The 17,087-nt window shown below is 37.8% G+C and overlaps 2 protein-coding genes and 1 non-coding gene across 7 annotated transcripts in view; all 3 read left to right on the top strand.

The window, feature by feature from the left end:
• Window positions 1-2,987: 2,987 nt before the first annotated feature.
• Window positions 2,988-8,707, top strand: sdhc (succinate dehydrogenase complex, subunit C, integral membrane protein). The gene is made up of 6 exons (XM_077725255.1): window positions 2,988-3,048; window positions 4,514-4,576; window positions 4,656-4,757; window positions 5,216-5,277; window positions 6,605-6,768; window positions 8,508-8,707. The coding sequence occupies exons 1-6, from the start codon at window positions 3,032-3,034 to the stop codon at window positions 8,613-8,615; spliced, it is 516 nt and encodes a 171-aa protein (XP_077581381.1). The 5' UTR covers window positions 2,988-3,031; the 3' UTR covers window positions 8,616-8,707.
• Window positions 8,708-12,592: 3,885 nt separating this feature from the next.
• Window positions 12,593-12,666, top strand: trnar-ucu (transfer RNA arginine (anticodon UCU)). Its single transcript has one exon. It is a non-coding gene; the product is annotated as a tRNA-Arg (tRNA).
• A 2,453-nt stretch (window positions 12,667-15,119) lies between these two features.
• cadm3 (cell adhesion molecule 3) overlaps window positions 15,120-17,087 on the top strand; it is an 88,133-nt gene continuing 86,165 nt past the window's right edge. The window contains exon 1 of one of the 5 annotated variants that reach the window (XM_077724107.1): window positions 15,120-15,385. The gene's annotated coding sequence lies outside the window, so the exon portion shown is untranslated. The remainder of the gene's footprint in view (window positions 15,386-17,087) is intronic. The other 4 variants (XM_077724108.1, XM_077724106.1, XM_077724111.1 and 1 more) reach the window with 4 other exon arrangements.

Here is a 17,087-nt window from a genome sequence, read left to right as displayed (position 1 = left end):
TTTGGTTTTAGTGAAACTAAGATATGCTTAAAAAGATTTTTTTTTCTTGCAGACTTCTATAATCCCCCTGGGATGCCGCAATTCAGGTATCAGAGAATTTACCTGCATATTTTAAGAAGTAAAAACAGTCTGAAGAATACATGGAGAGTGCAGAATTTGCATTTTATCATTTTATCATCAAGATCTCTGTGTGAAATAGCACCTGAAAAACACAGAAAAGGAACTGCATTTAATTCATTCATTCATTTTTCTGTTCCGTTTATGCTCAGAGGTTTTGGAGCCTATCCCAGCCACCTACAGTTAGTAGGTGGGGGAAAACCCTGAATCGGTTCCCAACAAATTGCAGGGCACAAAGGGATGAACAAGTGATGCCCACACTTATATTTAAGGGACAATTTAGAGTGGGCAACTAACCTACCATGAATGTTCTCGGCAAGTGGGAGGAAATCGGAGCACTCGGAGAAAAAAAACATACTTTGGCACGGGCAGAACATACAAACTCTACACAACAAGGATGTACCCCACCCGGGATTGGACCCTTAACCTCAGAATTGTGAATTCAGGGTGTCGATAGTTGACTGGGATGAGTTCCACCACCCCCTTGTCACTCGTGAGAGGATAAGCGGTATTGATTGAATGAATTGCTTTCACCAATCCTGGCTGGAAAATAAGACTTCATTTTATTGTTAAAACCCTGTTAAAAAACATGTTACCTAATGTATTTTTCTTAATTTATTGTCACTGAATGAGTGATGAGCATCATACAGTCGTATGATAATGTTTACTCATCTCATTATTTTCAGATTTCTGAAAAAATTATAGACAGAGTAACATTTCAGAATTGAGAATAAGTTCGCTGGAGTAAAAAAAAGTTATATTATATGGATCAAAATAAAATTCCACAATCGTGAGTAGATAAAAGGTGATGATTGCATGTTATATTTTTCTGAATCTCCAGGGAGCATTGACCACATGGGGCCCTCAACAGCTTTCAAATGACTTGAATGAAAAGATTTTTCAACTTGATGGTTTAAGCAAAGGCTACACAGAGCTATGGCTGACATTTTGACATTTCAGCTGTCAGTTTTCACTGTGGGGAACATATTGATACGCGAAATAACACAAACTCCCTTTCTTGATAGGCTAGAAGTGACATGCCAAGAAAAAACTCATTTCACAAAGGTTGACGTGAATCATCAAAAGACAACCAAAGAACTACAATGTCAGTTTGCTGCTGGTGATGTCACTCTGAGTAGTTCAAAAGCATATTTTAATAAACTAGTTTCATTTTTGGAAAAAGGTCCCTGCTGAATAAAAGATTGAGTTATTTGGTAATAACAAGGAGGGTTGAAGTCCACTTAATCTATTAAGTGGAGTTTAAACTTCCACATGTTGACAATAATCTTTAACAAACAGTCACATTTAAATTACGCCAGGGCTAAATATCACAACAATACGATGACCCACAGCCATGCTCACAATCTGCATATCTGAATATCGTTGAGATGATCTGGAGCGCGCTTCCGACTGTGCAGTCCATGGTCGGCAACCAACTTAACTAAAAATGAAATATGTTCATCATTCATTCATTCATTCATCTTGCATACCTCGCATCCTCAAAAGGGTTGCTGGAGGCTAACCCAGCTGTCTTTGGGCAAAAGGCAGACTACACTCTAGACCAGGGGTGGGCATACTTTTTGGCCCCGGGGCCACATTGACTTTAAACATTTGACAGATGGGCTGGGTCAGCACAAGATACGATACATATAAAAAAAGTGCATCCGTTAACAGTATATAAGAAACATAAATAGAAAAAAAGACTAAAGTATTAACATACTCATCACTCATCATTAAAGTAAAAAGTACAAAGTAAAGTAAAAAGGAATGTATTAAGAAATATTAAAATGTATTTAAAAAAAGATAGAGGGGCTGTAAAACATGAATAACAAATTAGATGTGATTAAATGTGTTGCATGGATAAAAGGTCCAAATATAAATCTATACATACTTATGTTGGCTCTTTTGGCAAAAGGATGATTTAGTGAATAATAATTGTTTTTTTCTGTTGTGGTGCCCACATTTTTGGACGCATTTCATTGTTATTCTTTCCAAGAGCCATTCTCAACTGAAGTTCTGCACCTAGGAAAACCTAATCAAGACAAATTCCTTAACTTTGACTTGCACTTGCACTAAAACTCCATAGGCTGCTAAGCACTTTAGTCACTTTGTACTTACTTATTTATCTAATATAATTTTCTGTACTGATTTAACCTCACAAGCGTCACTGGGGGTGCTGGAGCCTAACCCAGCTGACTTTGCGCCCGAAGCGGGGAACACACTGAATTGGTGGCCACCCACTCACAGGGCACAAGGAGACAACAACCATTCACACTCACTCCCATACCTAAGGGCAATTCAGAGTGGCCAATCAGCCTACTATTCATGTCTTTGGAATGTGGGAGGAAACCGAAGTACCCAGAGAAAATCCACCTAGGCCCGGGAGAACACTCATTTATGTGATCACTCATTCACGTTGACTACTTATCTATTATTACTATTATTATTATTTATTGATTATTTATCTGTTCATTTGTATGTTTTTTGTTATTATTTGTGCACTTCCCTCCTTATTTATGATGTTGACTACTTATTATGTGACTGTTTATTTATTTATTACTTATTGAAATATTATTCATTCAGTATTCATTTTTATTATTTATTTATTTTTGTTTTTCTTAGTGCACTTCGTGGTGAAGATTTAAATCTCATGATTGTACTTGTAAAATGAGAATAAAAGCTTTCAATTCAATGCAATTTAATATAGACACTGGTGCTACTGATCCAAACACGTAATGGATTATAAATGAAAATAATGGGAATTCACAGAGGAGATCCAACTTGTTCATTCCACTTTATTTCATTTTAAGAATAAAATAAAACGAAAACCGCACGCAAAATAATTCCATAATAACAGGAAGCATGACGCCACAGTCACAACAATTCTACGTCACTACGTTCAGTGTACGGCAAAATGGCGCTGCTGTTAAGGTCGGTACTTCTCATTTTCACTATTGTGTGTTACGATTAATTCTTGTTTAATGTACAGACAATGTGATCGGTAGACATTATCTGTGTAGTTTCATTAAACCCGAGTGGGAGCATTCTAGATCATTCCGCGTAATCATATTGGTGATAAATTACGGGGACGTTGCTAGCTTGCTAAGGTTAACCATAGGCAAGGTAACAAAGTTCAGATTGCAGCACATCGAAACATAAATTTAAGATTTTTCGTCGAATGGGTTTATTCTTCTTGGCGATGACCACTGATTTTTTGAGTTAGGTGTTGGAGATTATTACTGTATTGTTTGTCATCGAATCAACGCACACTGGCCACTTAAACATTGTTTGAATGCCTTACAAATGACATTAATGTACTTAAGAAATGATCTCAAAGTTTCAAAGTCTGTCAATTTAATAAAACATTTTAAATGATCTGGGGTGTAGGATAGTTCCTCAAATCCGTCTACATGTCTTTTATTGAGTGCATCAAAAGTTGGTTTAGGTTTTTTGAGGGTTTTATCTCAGGAGATGGTGAGGGACGGCATGATAGGGATCTTAAAAAGTAAGAAAATGAGGCAGAAAACATGGAGGTATGGAAGAAGAGGAAATTTATAATTTCTTTAAGAAAGACGGGGTAATGGAAGGCATGATGTTAATACACAGGAGCCAGGTTGTATGAATTGAGGAGGAGGAATGATGAAGGGATGTTAATGGTTGGATGAAACTAAGAATGGAGGCACGGATGTTAGAAATAGAAGGAATCCAGAAGTTGCCAATAAACCAAGGGTGGCGCTAAAGGAGTATCAACAAAGAAGGAATGGATATAGGCATAGTATCAAGGGGGAAGTATACTTTACATGAAAAACAAAGGTATATAAAAGGCAGGGATGAAGGAGAAAGTATTGTGCAAAATACAAAGACAGCCTTTGCATTCTTGTAGATGACACACCTTTGCCTTGTGATAACCTTACCTCCATATCACTAACCAAAAAGATTAGATAATGGCATAAACATTGTCTTAATATCACTTCACGTGTTTATATGTTAATTTTTATACTCATGTTTTATACGATGCATCATTTAGTAACGTGACATTCAATAGCAAAGTCGATCATGCTCATCAGATCTCAGGAAGTCAACACTGGGAAAAAAGGGCCTGACTTATTTACTCAGTCAGCCCTTTTCAAGTATTCATAATGATTTATTTATTAATCAATAACTGTGGCATTGCCAATTAAATGTCATATATTCACTCCAATGCAAAACAGTACATACTGTTGAGTAGGAATGGACCTAAAGAGCTTAAGAGCCTGTAATATTAAAAAATGTCTTATTAGTAGACTCCAAAAATGATCAATATGCTACGACAAAAAGGAAAAATGGTATTCCACCACTTTGTTTTAAAGTATCCATTTTAAAAATTGAAATAGTAACCCTTGTCTTTTGACTGCAGGACCTTGGCCCGTCAGGGTTTGTGTGTCTCCAGGCCACAGTGCAGTGTCCTTTACATCAGACAGTAAGCATCTATGAATACAAATATGAATACCATGTAATATTAAGTAAACTGTAATGTCTTGAATTTTCTGTTGTTTCAGTGCTGCTCCAATGGGAACAACTGCTAAGGAGGAAATGAACAAGTTTTGGGCCAAAAACACCCGATTGAACCGACCCATGTCTCCTCACATTACCATTTACAAGTAATGATTGATATATTCATTACACCAACTTGATGGAATATGAAGTCATTGTACTACTATATGTGATTTTCATGGAATGGATCCTTTTGGTTTATACATGATCTCAGAAATACCACCTGCGATGTTTTTTCCCTTCTAAGTAACACATTTGTATATTCTATTAAAACCATGAGTATGATGGGGGTGAATCAGAGGGCGGCTTATATGAGAGAAATTGTAAAATTCAACAATTTTAAGGCCATTTTTAAGGTACGGCTTATATGCGAGAAAATGCGGTAAACAAAAACTTGTTGGTTTGCCTAGTTTAACATTGTATTGTCTCAGATCATGAGTTTCATTTAAAAATGAATTATTCAGACTTAACACTCCTTTTCATTAGTTGTGATTTTTCATTCCATTGTTTCATTTTTAAATTGTAGTTATTTATGAATGGTTTTCTGTTTTTTGTTTTGTTTTAGTTGGTCTGTCCCCATGATGATGTCCATCACTCACAGAGGAACTGGACTTGGCCTCAGTGGAGGTAAGACATCTTCATTATTTTCCTATTTTCATCACCACCCAACTTATATGATGTCAAAATAACTCCTGAATTGACCCAGAAATATCACTAGGCTGTCTCACAGTTCCCATGGATATTTATTGTTGCACAGTTTGTGAATTTACAAAAAATACGTGGGATATGTTTGCATGACAACAAAAGTCGGCGGCTTAAACAGCATGGTGCCGTTGTTTGGCGGCAGAAGCAGAAGTGTGAATCTTTGCCTGAGCTGGGTTTCATTTTATTAGCATGCTGATGAATTCTCTAAAAGGTCACATAGCTCATCTGCCAATCGTAGAGACAAATTCACTGTGTGCGCTTTCATCCCTACCACACACAAAAAGGCCTTTGAAGAAAACCTTCTAACGACAGTGTCAGTGGATTTCGTGACGCATTCAAATTTAAAATACTGAGTCAATTCTAAAAATTAGAGGGCTCCTTGAACACAAATATTTGGAATTTAGCCCTTTCAAATATACATCAATTTGGGAAAATGTCCAACATTTCTCAGATTTTTTTAACCTGGTAGAGACTCGAGAAACTGAATCATAATTGGTTATTTTATGCAGTATTATATTCAAATCATTATCTGTTTTAAACAAAAGAATAAAAAAAGATCAATAAATAGTGTAAAATTAAATAGTAATTGATAGTCTTAACAAAGCTCTGCACCAGAGGCTATTTGCGGGACCGGTTGAGTGGGTTTTTTTGTGTGCCTGCATAGGCTCCCCGCCAATACACTTCAGTTGTGTTGTGTATGGTGGTAAAGCAGCAAGTACATGCACACAGATGTAGGACGCTTTGATCTTTCCATACACTCCTGAATTTAATTTAAAAAGAAATAATCTGTCTTTAAAAATAATTTTGATCGAATCACATAATACATCCATATTTTGTTTTTTGAATTCTTAATACTCTTTACAATGTATCAGAATCATCAAAAATGATGAAAACCTTAACTAAACCTCCAAAATAGATTTTGAATATAATAACTGTTTTAAAAATGGAACTCTGAAAATGTTCATTTTATAAAGACATCTTTTCTAATAATAATAATATATCATATATTATCTTGAAGGAAGCCTGAATACCATTACAGCCTCCCCAGTCGTTTTCTTTTCAGTGCATCCCTCACACAGAAATATTGACATATGCTGTAATTTTCCCGCCTATGCCGTGCCAAGAAGAATGTCACAGTGTGACAGTTATTGATCTGTGGTTCATTTTCCTCCTTTAATAATTTGTTTATCCAGACCTTGATTTTATTTTGTATTTGTGACCAATAAATATGTGTAATTCATCTTTGCAGCCATTTCTGCTTTTGCCGTGGCCGCCTTGGTCCTGCCAGGTAGTTATCCACACTATCTGGATCTTATCAACTCTCTGTCCGTGGGTCCATTTCTCATCGGCCTGGCCAAAGTTGGCATCGCCTTCCCAGTCTCCTACCACACCTTGAACGGAATCCGCCATTTGGTAAGAAAACAGCAGATACGTTTTGGTTAAATGTTAAATATGCATTTTTATATCTATATTTTTTATTACAAAATATTTGTAATAAATTAATTTTTTTCCCTCTAGTATAACATGGAACTAACTCAATATATTATAGAATTTTTCTTATTCCCGAAAAGAGATGTAGGCATGTAATGTTGTCACAAAAGTGTTTCTACCCAACAGTATACTATGATGACCCGAATAATAGTAGGCACTGGAATAATAATAGGGAGGGGAAAATTCCAAATGAATTAATAATAGTAGGCACCGTACTACTACTACTACTACTACTACTACTACTAATATTCATTATTTTTGGAATTTTCCACTGCCTACTATTATTCCGGTGCCTACTATTATTAATTCATTTGGAATTTTCCACTCCCTACTATTATTCCAGTGCCTACTATTATTCGGGTCTTCATAGTAGATATTTTAGGTCCAATCAATACACCAGAAATCCTGAACCAGAATTTTACCTTTTCATGGGTACATAAGGTCTTTTGATTGACTGGAGCTAAATAAGCCTTATACAGCTTTCTATATGAAGATGGTTTTGCATTAGTCATTTCCTGAATTTCAACTTAAGGTTTTGCGCAGTTGCAGCACTTTCCATACATGCATATCTCTCCATATGCTCATATATCTCTATAATAGAGAAGAAAAATATGGGCACTTTGATAAATTGTGCTTGTGTTGTTCTGAGGCATCCAAAGCGCGAATTGGGCTGAGGGTGTTTGTTGAATTATTTCTAAAATGGCCCACTATCATCTTGCACAGCAGAGTGCTCGTGCAAGGCGGATAAAAACTCATTTCAATAAATGCTTCCCCATTGAAGCGAAATCGGGATTTTCCGAATTTGCAGTCTATTTTTAAAAGTCCCTTTTATAATTATTTGCATTTCTGGGGGACTTCCCACGACAATGCACTTGTAACGGAACAAACTTATTTAAATTAACTTGGATTAATATATACAGACGCTCAATCATACGTTTAATGTAACTTTACACAAAACTGAATTCTAATTTTGTTTTAATTTTTTTTTTACCCTTGTTTTCCGGGTTAGCTGTTTGCCACACCTTTACCCTCATGCTCACTATCGATAGGCTGTTTGCTGTTGTATTCCCTTCAAAATATTCCGAAAATGATGCACGCAAATGTCCTCACAACAGGATAACGCACGACCACTTGCCAACGAGAAGTAGTCTTGAATGAGCGATCGTGGGAGCTGACAGGCTAAGGGAGGAATAATCGACTACTGACGTATTGATTGTGGGTAATGAAGTTTTATTCTGAGAAAGAGTGCCATTGGCTATCGGTGTTTTGTGCACGAGTATACTTCATTACCCAGAAAGCCCTCTTTTTGCCCGCGCATGCGGGTCGTACGTTTTCTGGTCCATGTATAGGAAAAATTCATCTGAATAAATCGTTCAATGCTCGTAGATATCTGTTATACACGAAAGAGATGCGGCAAAAAAGACAGTGCGCTACAATGTTAGATATCCTCATGTCATGGCCACCTGGCTTTCTTGCATCTTGAATATGTTCTCATATCTAAGGTGAATTATTTGATCGAAATTTTCATCTCATCTCGAGCATCTCGTCGGTAAAGCTGCTTGTACAGTGTTTTCTTTGAAGAAAAGACAATTTCTATCCTCATTTGTCTTTTTTTTCTTTTCTCTTCCAAAACCCCTCTTCTACCCACAAAAACTTTCAAGTTTTGGGATGTCGGCAAAGGTTTCAAAATTCCCGAAGTGTACCGTAGTGGCTATACTGTGATTGGTCTGTCTGTCATCACCGCCCTTGCCACTGCCATGCTCCTCTGAGGTTGCTACATCAAGGCCAACTGCTTTGTTGGAATTTGAATTTTTCTTTCGTGTATATGTTCTGCTAAATAATAAAGAATTATATATGTAAATGATGATTCAACCAACGTGTCGTCACTTTCTTGCATTAGCTGAACACCACCGTGGAAATGTCAGAAACTATGGGAAGTTTTATCTTTTATGTTTTACTTTTCCGCCCCATTCAACCAAAATGTATGGCACCACAACTTTGTCCTAAAAGTTGAACGTTTCTGGTCTTTCTGAAAAAATACAGCCCCTTGACTCAGAAGTCATTCATTTTCAATATTCATTTAATCATTGCATGACTACAAAAGGGATATCTTTTACGTGTTAAGAATGCAAATGTTTACAAATGTTTTCAGTATTTTATTCCATGTTTACAAATGTTTTAAATACTTTTCACATTTGAAAATGTTTGTTAAAATTTTGATAAAATTGGGGTGAGTGGAGGTAACGTGAGACGATTTTTATATGGTATACCTTCATATTTTATACCAAACTGTAATTTTCAGAATTTAATCCTATACTTTTCTCTAGAGTGGAACCCTTAAAGTCCAGTGCATCATTTTTTTACGATTTTTACAGGCTAATATCTTTTGGAGTAAATATCCATATCCAATGTGGACACCTGGAGCTTTCGAAACTCATTGAATACCAATGAAGGCACTAAACTCCAATTCTCCTTTTGACTGACAAAATGATCACTGCCATCCCTCCCTGGGTGTGAGTGTGCATGGTTGTCCGTCTCCTCATCCCCCGCAATCGGCTGGCAACCGATTCAGGCTGTCCCCCGCCTCTGGCCTGGTGACAGCTGGGATTGGCTCCAGCACCCCCGCCACCTTAATTAGGATAAAGCGGTTCCGAAAATGAGATGAGAAGAGAAATTTGGCAAGGGCAGCTGAGCCATAGTGACCCCATGCACCCTACTAGTACATACCTTAGTTTCTTTGTGATTCCCTTAATTGAAGGTTAGGTGCGAAGAAAATTGTTAATTAAACCCCAAAAAAAGCCACGGATAGTCTGACCTAACTTTTAAACATTTCTTATTACATAAGGTGTCCCTTTATTGCTCTCTGACGTTCAGGGCCTTAATTACTTTAAGTGCTCAGTACTTCTGCCTGTACGTAATCCACGCATCCATTTATATTTCAGCTTGTGCATGCTTTGGTGTCTGACATCGTAATGAGCTTTTTAAAAGGAGTATTATTTAATTTTCTTTTTTAAATTTCCATGACGAGGATGCTTTTTTTTTTTCTATTCTGCGCCGGTGTGACTGAAAAGCAAGCGCATATGTAATGGCAGGTCTATCTTTAACACGGCGACCCTTTGGGGATTTTAAGAAAACAGAAATGCACCGGTTACCTCACCAGGGAGGTGATGCCTGTGCACATTTCGCTTGGTTCAACAAACATTACTTAACCTGTTTGCAAATGAATCAGTTGAAGAAAAGGATACATACAAGGTTATGTCCATTGGATATTAAGACAGGCACCTTTGTTAGCTTTTTGGCTTAAAACATTTCAAATGAAAAGATCAAGATGTTATTGTTCAAACCAATTGTGGGGAGTTATGTAGAAATTACTGCACTTTGTACAGTATATGCCTTGTACTTTTTTTTAAAGGACCAGAGTAATGAGGCTTTTATCTCTTTTGTGGCCAAATGTGTTATGTCCCCATTATTCTGTTTACTAGAAGCAGATAAATTATCTAGTTAATTTCAAGTGTGCTACTTTAATTTTTTATCTGCTGCTGTCAACTGAATGAAAATCAAAGAGCTGCCACCATCAGTGAATCAAGCTAAAATGAGCACGGCTAAGATGAACTTTTCCGGGTTATTGCTCATGCCAAACTTATGATGAATTACAACAAATAACACATTTTCATTTTATTGAATTTTAACGAGACATCCATCACAGCAGAATATTGACTGACTGAACTTAAAGTCCCACTTTCTCCTCAGGGTTTACTTTACTCAAGTCAATAGACTGGACTTCGCTGAGCTACAACCTATAGTCCTTTGTAAAATACACCAAAAAAAGCACAGAACACAGTTTCATTCCATTTTGCTGTTGGCCAGGGAGCCAGAGAGTCAGTTACTGAAGTGATTTAGCGGAAGATAGACTTCTTCTCATTCTGCATCCTCATCCTTTTAATTTCATTGCTGTGGTGAGCGGCTGATTAATTACATTGATTAATTTCAGAGCTTCTTTTCCGATCTTTCTAGTCTGATCAGAATAGAATAAGGTATATAGGGATTTATATGCGTTGATTCTCAGAGCCTGAATCTTATTTTATGTCTCATGGCTGATTAATTATTTGTAAAATTAAGGTAGGTACTCTTTTGTTCTTGCATAGATCATATTGCCATTTGTGGGTATATTTTAGGGATGATATGGACTCTTCCTCGGAGCCCTATTTCAAAAAATGGGGCTCAGGACGTATTAAATAAATTCTGAATTAAGATTTCTATTCCTTATATTATTTGTAGACAGACCTCAAAGTTGTTTTCTTAGTATATTCCGTGGATGTTGACACATTAATCCCAGAGAGCTATTCTATTCTTTTGCCTTGGGGGCTGATTTATTACATTATTTAATTTTAGATTTGGCGAGTTAGCCAGCAAAGAGAGCCGAGTGGTCATTGTTCATTTTAAACTTGTTTTAAATGAACTAAAATAATACAAAAATGTAGTTTTACCTCAATCAGGGCACATCAAATTACTGACTGATTTTTCCTGTGCAGTTGGGCTCCGATCCTATAAACCTGTAAAACTTATCCACCTGGGTTACTATTTAACCGAATTATGTAATTTGTGTCTGGGTTTGCATTTTTAACCATACACACACACATAGCTGCAGCTGTTGAGCCAACCATAACATAGCAAATTGCTTTATCTTCGTGTTAGCAGCTCACTGTCACTTCACATTTGGGATTTGGAAGGTGGACAAAAAACAATACTGCACATATAACACACAATTATTACACAATAGCTACACAATTACTGGCAGCTTCTCGCTGTTTTTTTTTTTTTTTTAATTTTAATTATGTTACTTGAGCCCATAGCAAGCGGTCCTCCTACTTACTGCAACAATATTTTTGCCAAGTGAACATAATGGATGTACAATCTTGAGTTTTGGCTCAGTACTGCTTTGGTGTTTGCGTATCTAATCTTGGCCTCTAGGCACATGAAACAAACACTGTGCTAAACAAGATTTAAAATTAGATGTTTTTTTTTCCAGATGTACTTTCCCTGCAATGTGGTGCTGAAAAAGTTATGTTTCTCAATTTCAGAGAGAGTAGAGGTGAGTGGGGTACTTTTTATGTATTTTTATGTAATTTATGTATAACTACTATTTTTCACTGTTTATAACTACTATTTTTCACTGTTTATAACTTCTATTTTTCACTGCTTATAACTACTATTTTTCACTGCCTATAACTACTATTTTTCACTGCCTATAACTACTATTTTTCACTGCCTATAACTACTATTTTTCACTGCCTATAACTACTATTTTTCACTGCCTATAACTACTATTTTTCACTGCCTATAACTACTATTTTTCACTGCCTATAACTACTATTTTTCACTGCCTATAACTACTATTTTTCACTGCTTATAACTACTATTTTTCACTGCTTATAACTACTATTTTTCACTGCTTATAACTACTATTTTTCACTGTTTATAACTACTATTTTCTCACTGTTAATTTCATACTTTTGGGCTACATTATTGCATGATATCAATGTATTTTTAGTTCAACTTGAACATCTTTCCTTGAAAACCTTAATTATATTGTAGTCCTCGAATATCCCCCTTTACCACCCCCTGTCTTCCAATGGTGGTAGTGTCCCACTCTGGGCTGCGGTCCTGATGCTGCGTCCTCAGCATCAGAAGGGGGATGGGTTGGGTGGAGTATGAATATGTCCTCTACCCCTAATGTACTGCCTAAGTCTCTGTGGCGCAATGGAATAGCGCGCTGGACTTCTAATCCAGAGGCTCCGGGTTCGAGTCCCGGCAGAGATGATAGTGATAGAGCATTTTTGGAAATGTGACCTGAAAAAATAGCAAGACCGTCACTGTTGTTCCATTTATAGCTTTCAGGGAGGGGCTAAATCAGTGGATGAGAACCCTTTGTTTGAGACTTGGAGGCTTTTCTTTCACCAGTTTTGCGACAAATAATGATTTGTTCGAGCAAAGGTTACTCTTGCTTTAATATGCAAATTTTTATTTTATGTGGTCCTCACAGTGAAGTCTTTGTTTGTGCTCATGTGGGTGTCCACCATCATGGACACGCAAAAAAGGCACAGTGTGTCTTCCCCACCACCTTTTGAATATAAAGCATACCTTGTAAAATTGCCATCTCAGTTTTAGTTGCAGGGTTAGTTTTTTTAAATTTAAAAAAGATATATATTTTGTTTCCGAAAACAGACAACCCTTAATTATAATATTCATAGGATTTTTCTTCCAAATTTGTTCCTTTCTCCACATTTATTTGAAAATGATTGTTTAAAATCTTCCAATTGCATGGTTTTGCCCAACATTTGTGAGGATGTAATACGGAAAATGAATGAATGTATAACTTTTACTTTATCCTTATATACATTTTTCCAGATCGTGTCATGTCACAAAATTAGCCTATTTCCGAGTGTTTTTTAAGATAGGGTTGCAATTCTTATTCCTCTGAGAATCGTTGTTGACCCTTGCCGTTTTAACATCTGAAACATTTGCTTAAATGTCACTTATTTGAAATATTCCTATTCCAAATTTGCTGAGCAGCAGTGTGCTTATAGAGCCTCAGACATATTCCCAATTCCTCAACAAAACCCCAACTCTTCTTGTTGTCTATTATTTTTTTGTATGGTGCTTTGAGGCTGTCGTCATCCATGTTTAACCCAGTCATGTTGCACATGGACACACACACACAGAATACACACACACATGCAAGCACACACGTACCTAATCCACCACTAAACCTAATCCTTAATCCTCTGGCAAATTGAACCCCCACTACCCTACCACATAGCACCGCCTCCCTCCTCATTCCCAAATGGGACGGACAACATGCAAATTCAGCATTAAAGTGCATGCAAATGCTAGGGAAGTGTCACACAAATTTTTCTTAAATTTTATTTTACATTCATTGTACAATGTTGGTGCTATTGTTGTTTCAAGTAATATATGTATGTCAGTTTACGAACCACTAATGTAATGAGTAGTCAGAATTTTAGTAACGTTTTTAAACACTGATTATCCTTTTCACCGTTGCTGGAACTTATTCCATCTGACTTCACGTGATTGGTGGACAACACCCTAAATTGGTTGTCATAGGGCGCGTAGAAATATACAACAATTTGCGCTCAAGACCAGACTAACACTGATCTAGGAGTGAGTGGTTAGCATGTCGGCGTCACAGTGGGGGACTTGGGTTCAAATCCAGATCGGTCTACCTTTGTAGATTTGCCTGCGTGGGTTTTCTCCAGGTAGTCTGCTTTCCTCCTACATTCCAAAGACATGCATGGAAGTCTGATTGGACACTCTAAATTCCCCGTAAGTTACAGTGTCAGTGTGAATGGTTGTTTGTCTCCATGTGCCATGCGATTGGCTGCCCACCAATTCGCTGAAATGGGCTCATGCTACCCAAACCCCTCTAGTGACTCTAGTGAAGATAAAGTGATTCAGAAAATGAGATGAGATGAGGTATGAGTATTTTCCTCAAAGCTTCTCACAATATTTGCCAAAATTGTTGGTCATTCCACCTCACCGAACTGGTTTAACAATGTTTAGGCCGCTTTGCTTGCACATGCCATTTCAGAACCGTCCACCAAGCACTTTATGGCTGCCACTCAAATGCATTGGCTTTCCTATACTCAAGTCACTTTCTGCCCCGATTTGTACTAGGATTTTAGTCATTGTCCAGTTGCAAGACCAATTTGCCCTTAAGAAGTTGCTTCAGTATATCCTGCAGATTTTTTTCCCCCAGAATGCTATCTATTTAGCGAAGTACACCAGTCCTTCTTGAAGTAAAGCAATGACTAAATCCCTGTTCAGACATCTAAAAATGTCCATCAACCATTAACCAGACTTGTGTAAATCCACTTCTTTTGTCTCACACAAAGGAATGTTTCAAGCATGCCTTCAATTCAACTGTTTGTAATCAACTAAATTTTTTTTCACATGCTTTACTGCTGCCTTTTTGATATAGTGCTTTTTTTCTGCTGCATAAATGGTTGCTGACTGTTCCCGCTGCTTTTTGTCCACCTCTATTCTACTCCACAATAGTGATGATGACGTTTTCATTCTCACGTACACACTCACACACAGACACACAAGCATCCTTCCTTTTCTTCCCCTGGCTCGGGCCCCTGCCTGCTCTGTTCTGCCGTTGTGGGCCAAATGCTATTAAAATCCCCTCCCTCACTTCGTCCCTCTCTATTCTCCCTCCCTCCCTGCCTTTCTTTTGCTCTCTCTCCTTCCCCTTGCTCGTCCCTCCCTCCCTCTCTCTTCATCCAACCTAGACTGTGTTTTGCTGCAGTGAGCGGCAGCCGTGTGCAGAGAAGCGCGTAAAAAGGGTTGAGAAATAACAAAAACAACAACAACAACACCTACAAAAAGAAGGTCAAAAAGAAGAGAGGAGTGGAGTAGGAGAAGAAGACCCAAAAAAGGAGAGGAAGCGCATCCATCACGCCGGAACGAAAAGCCAAGAGAGGACCTAAGTGGAGACACCGGGAGGCAGAACATAACGGTGAGTGAGTGTTCTAGAGTGGAAACATTCAGTACTGTTTTTCTTTTTCTTTTTTTTCGGGTGATAACAGAAACACCTGTCACGCGTCTGCAGGAATGTATGTGACGCGTGCGCGTGCACACCACGCACGCTCCCCTTACTGCTGCGTGCGCGCCGCTAATCTGTTATGCGGGATCATCAGCATCATTATTATCCCCTTGTTTTGCTTAGTGTATTTTCTTTTAGTTTTAATTGTGAAAATGTTGTTGATGTAGACTACAAAAAAGTGATTTCATTAACATACGTTAATATTTTCGGCCATTATTGTTATGACATGATAAATAAAGTGTATGGCGATAATGGAAACCTCTTCAATCCCCACCTCCTCCATTCCACACCCCCTCCTCTTCTCTTTCCCCGCCCTAACCTTCCGCCCGTCCCGCAGGCGACGCTTCGGCGCTCGCTGGCTGCGCGACGACAATGAGTGTGCATGTGAACGCAGCATCTATTTCCAGACGTGCGCGTGTACAGCGTGTTATTGCGCGTGCGGCGCAGTTGCATCCGAGCGCTGCTTTGTTAATACTCATTAAAAGCGGAGTAAGTCTGCCTCACTTCACACTTCTAGTTAACACTGATGCTCTCCTTTTCACTCCTTTCTTATACACAAGCAGGGCGAGTCATTGATGCTTTTACATGGCTCGTCTGTTTCCACTGCTTCCACTGCTGATTCGTTTCTATTCGTTACTCTGCCCAGTAAACTAGTGATGGTTTCAAACAGCAAGGTTCCGCTGCTATTGACCCCCTTCTACTGCATGCTTCTCTATTGATGTTCCCTCCATCACTCAATAGATACTTTTCCACTGGATGCCTCCCAACTGCCGCTTTTGTACCGCATGTCTCATGACAAACTGAGACTGGTTGGCGACCAATCACAATCACACTCAATTTCAACTTTAAAGCCAAGAATGCCAACAACAACACCCCCTTTATCGCATCTATATAACTGAATTAGCACGGAAGAATTCATTTGAATTACAGTTGAAATATCAACAATTTCTTTTCCCAGATTCAGCGTTTTGGGTTCATGATTTGGCCTTTCCTGTATAAATGCATCCAGTTGCACTGAAATATGCACATTCTTTGCCAGCCTTTCTGAGATCCAATTGCCTCTATCATAGTCAATGGCAGGCAATAGTTAAATGGTACTCAGCGTCCGGCGACCAAAAGACCGGGCGACCAAATGTCCGGCCAGGTAGTTAAATATATGAAATTGTGCAATCACAGTGCTATCATCATTCCAATTATTTCCAAAATGGCTGAGAAAATCCTTTTCCAGCATTTGTGTTTTTGGAGCTTACATTCAACTCATTCAGTTATAGTACTAATGATAATTATAATAATAATAAAAATTTGATTATATTATCAAATTTAATTATATCAAAGAAATTCAGAAGTTTGGGATAAAGAGCCTTTGCCAATGTTGACCACCAAACTCTACCCATGAAGCCCAATGGTACATTTCCTTCAAAAACAATGATTTATTACAGTACCCGGTGTTCTGTCACCCGTAACATCTTAAGGATATATCCAAATTCTCTAAATGGAGAACTCTCTTAGCTGTCAAAAGCATAAGTACTGTAAATGTGAAGGAGAAAATGATGTAAGTGCCACAGTACAAACTTACATTTGCAATTCACTCTTTTCCACAACATGGCTCTACTGG

The sequence above is a fragment of the Stigmatopora nigra genome, chromosome 9, assembly GCF_051989575.1.
Source record: "Stigmatopora nigra isolate UIUO_SnigA chromosome 9, RoL_Snig_1.1, whole genome shotgun sequence".
Classification (NCBI taxonomy): domain Eukaryota; kingdom Metazoa; phylum Chordata; class Actinopteri; order Syngnathiformes; family Syngnathidae; genus Stigmatopora; species Stigmatopora nigra.
This window is presented reverse-complemented; position numbering and strand designations above follow the sequence as displayed.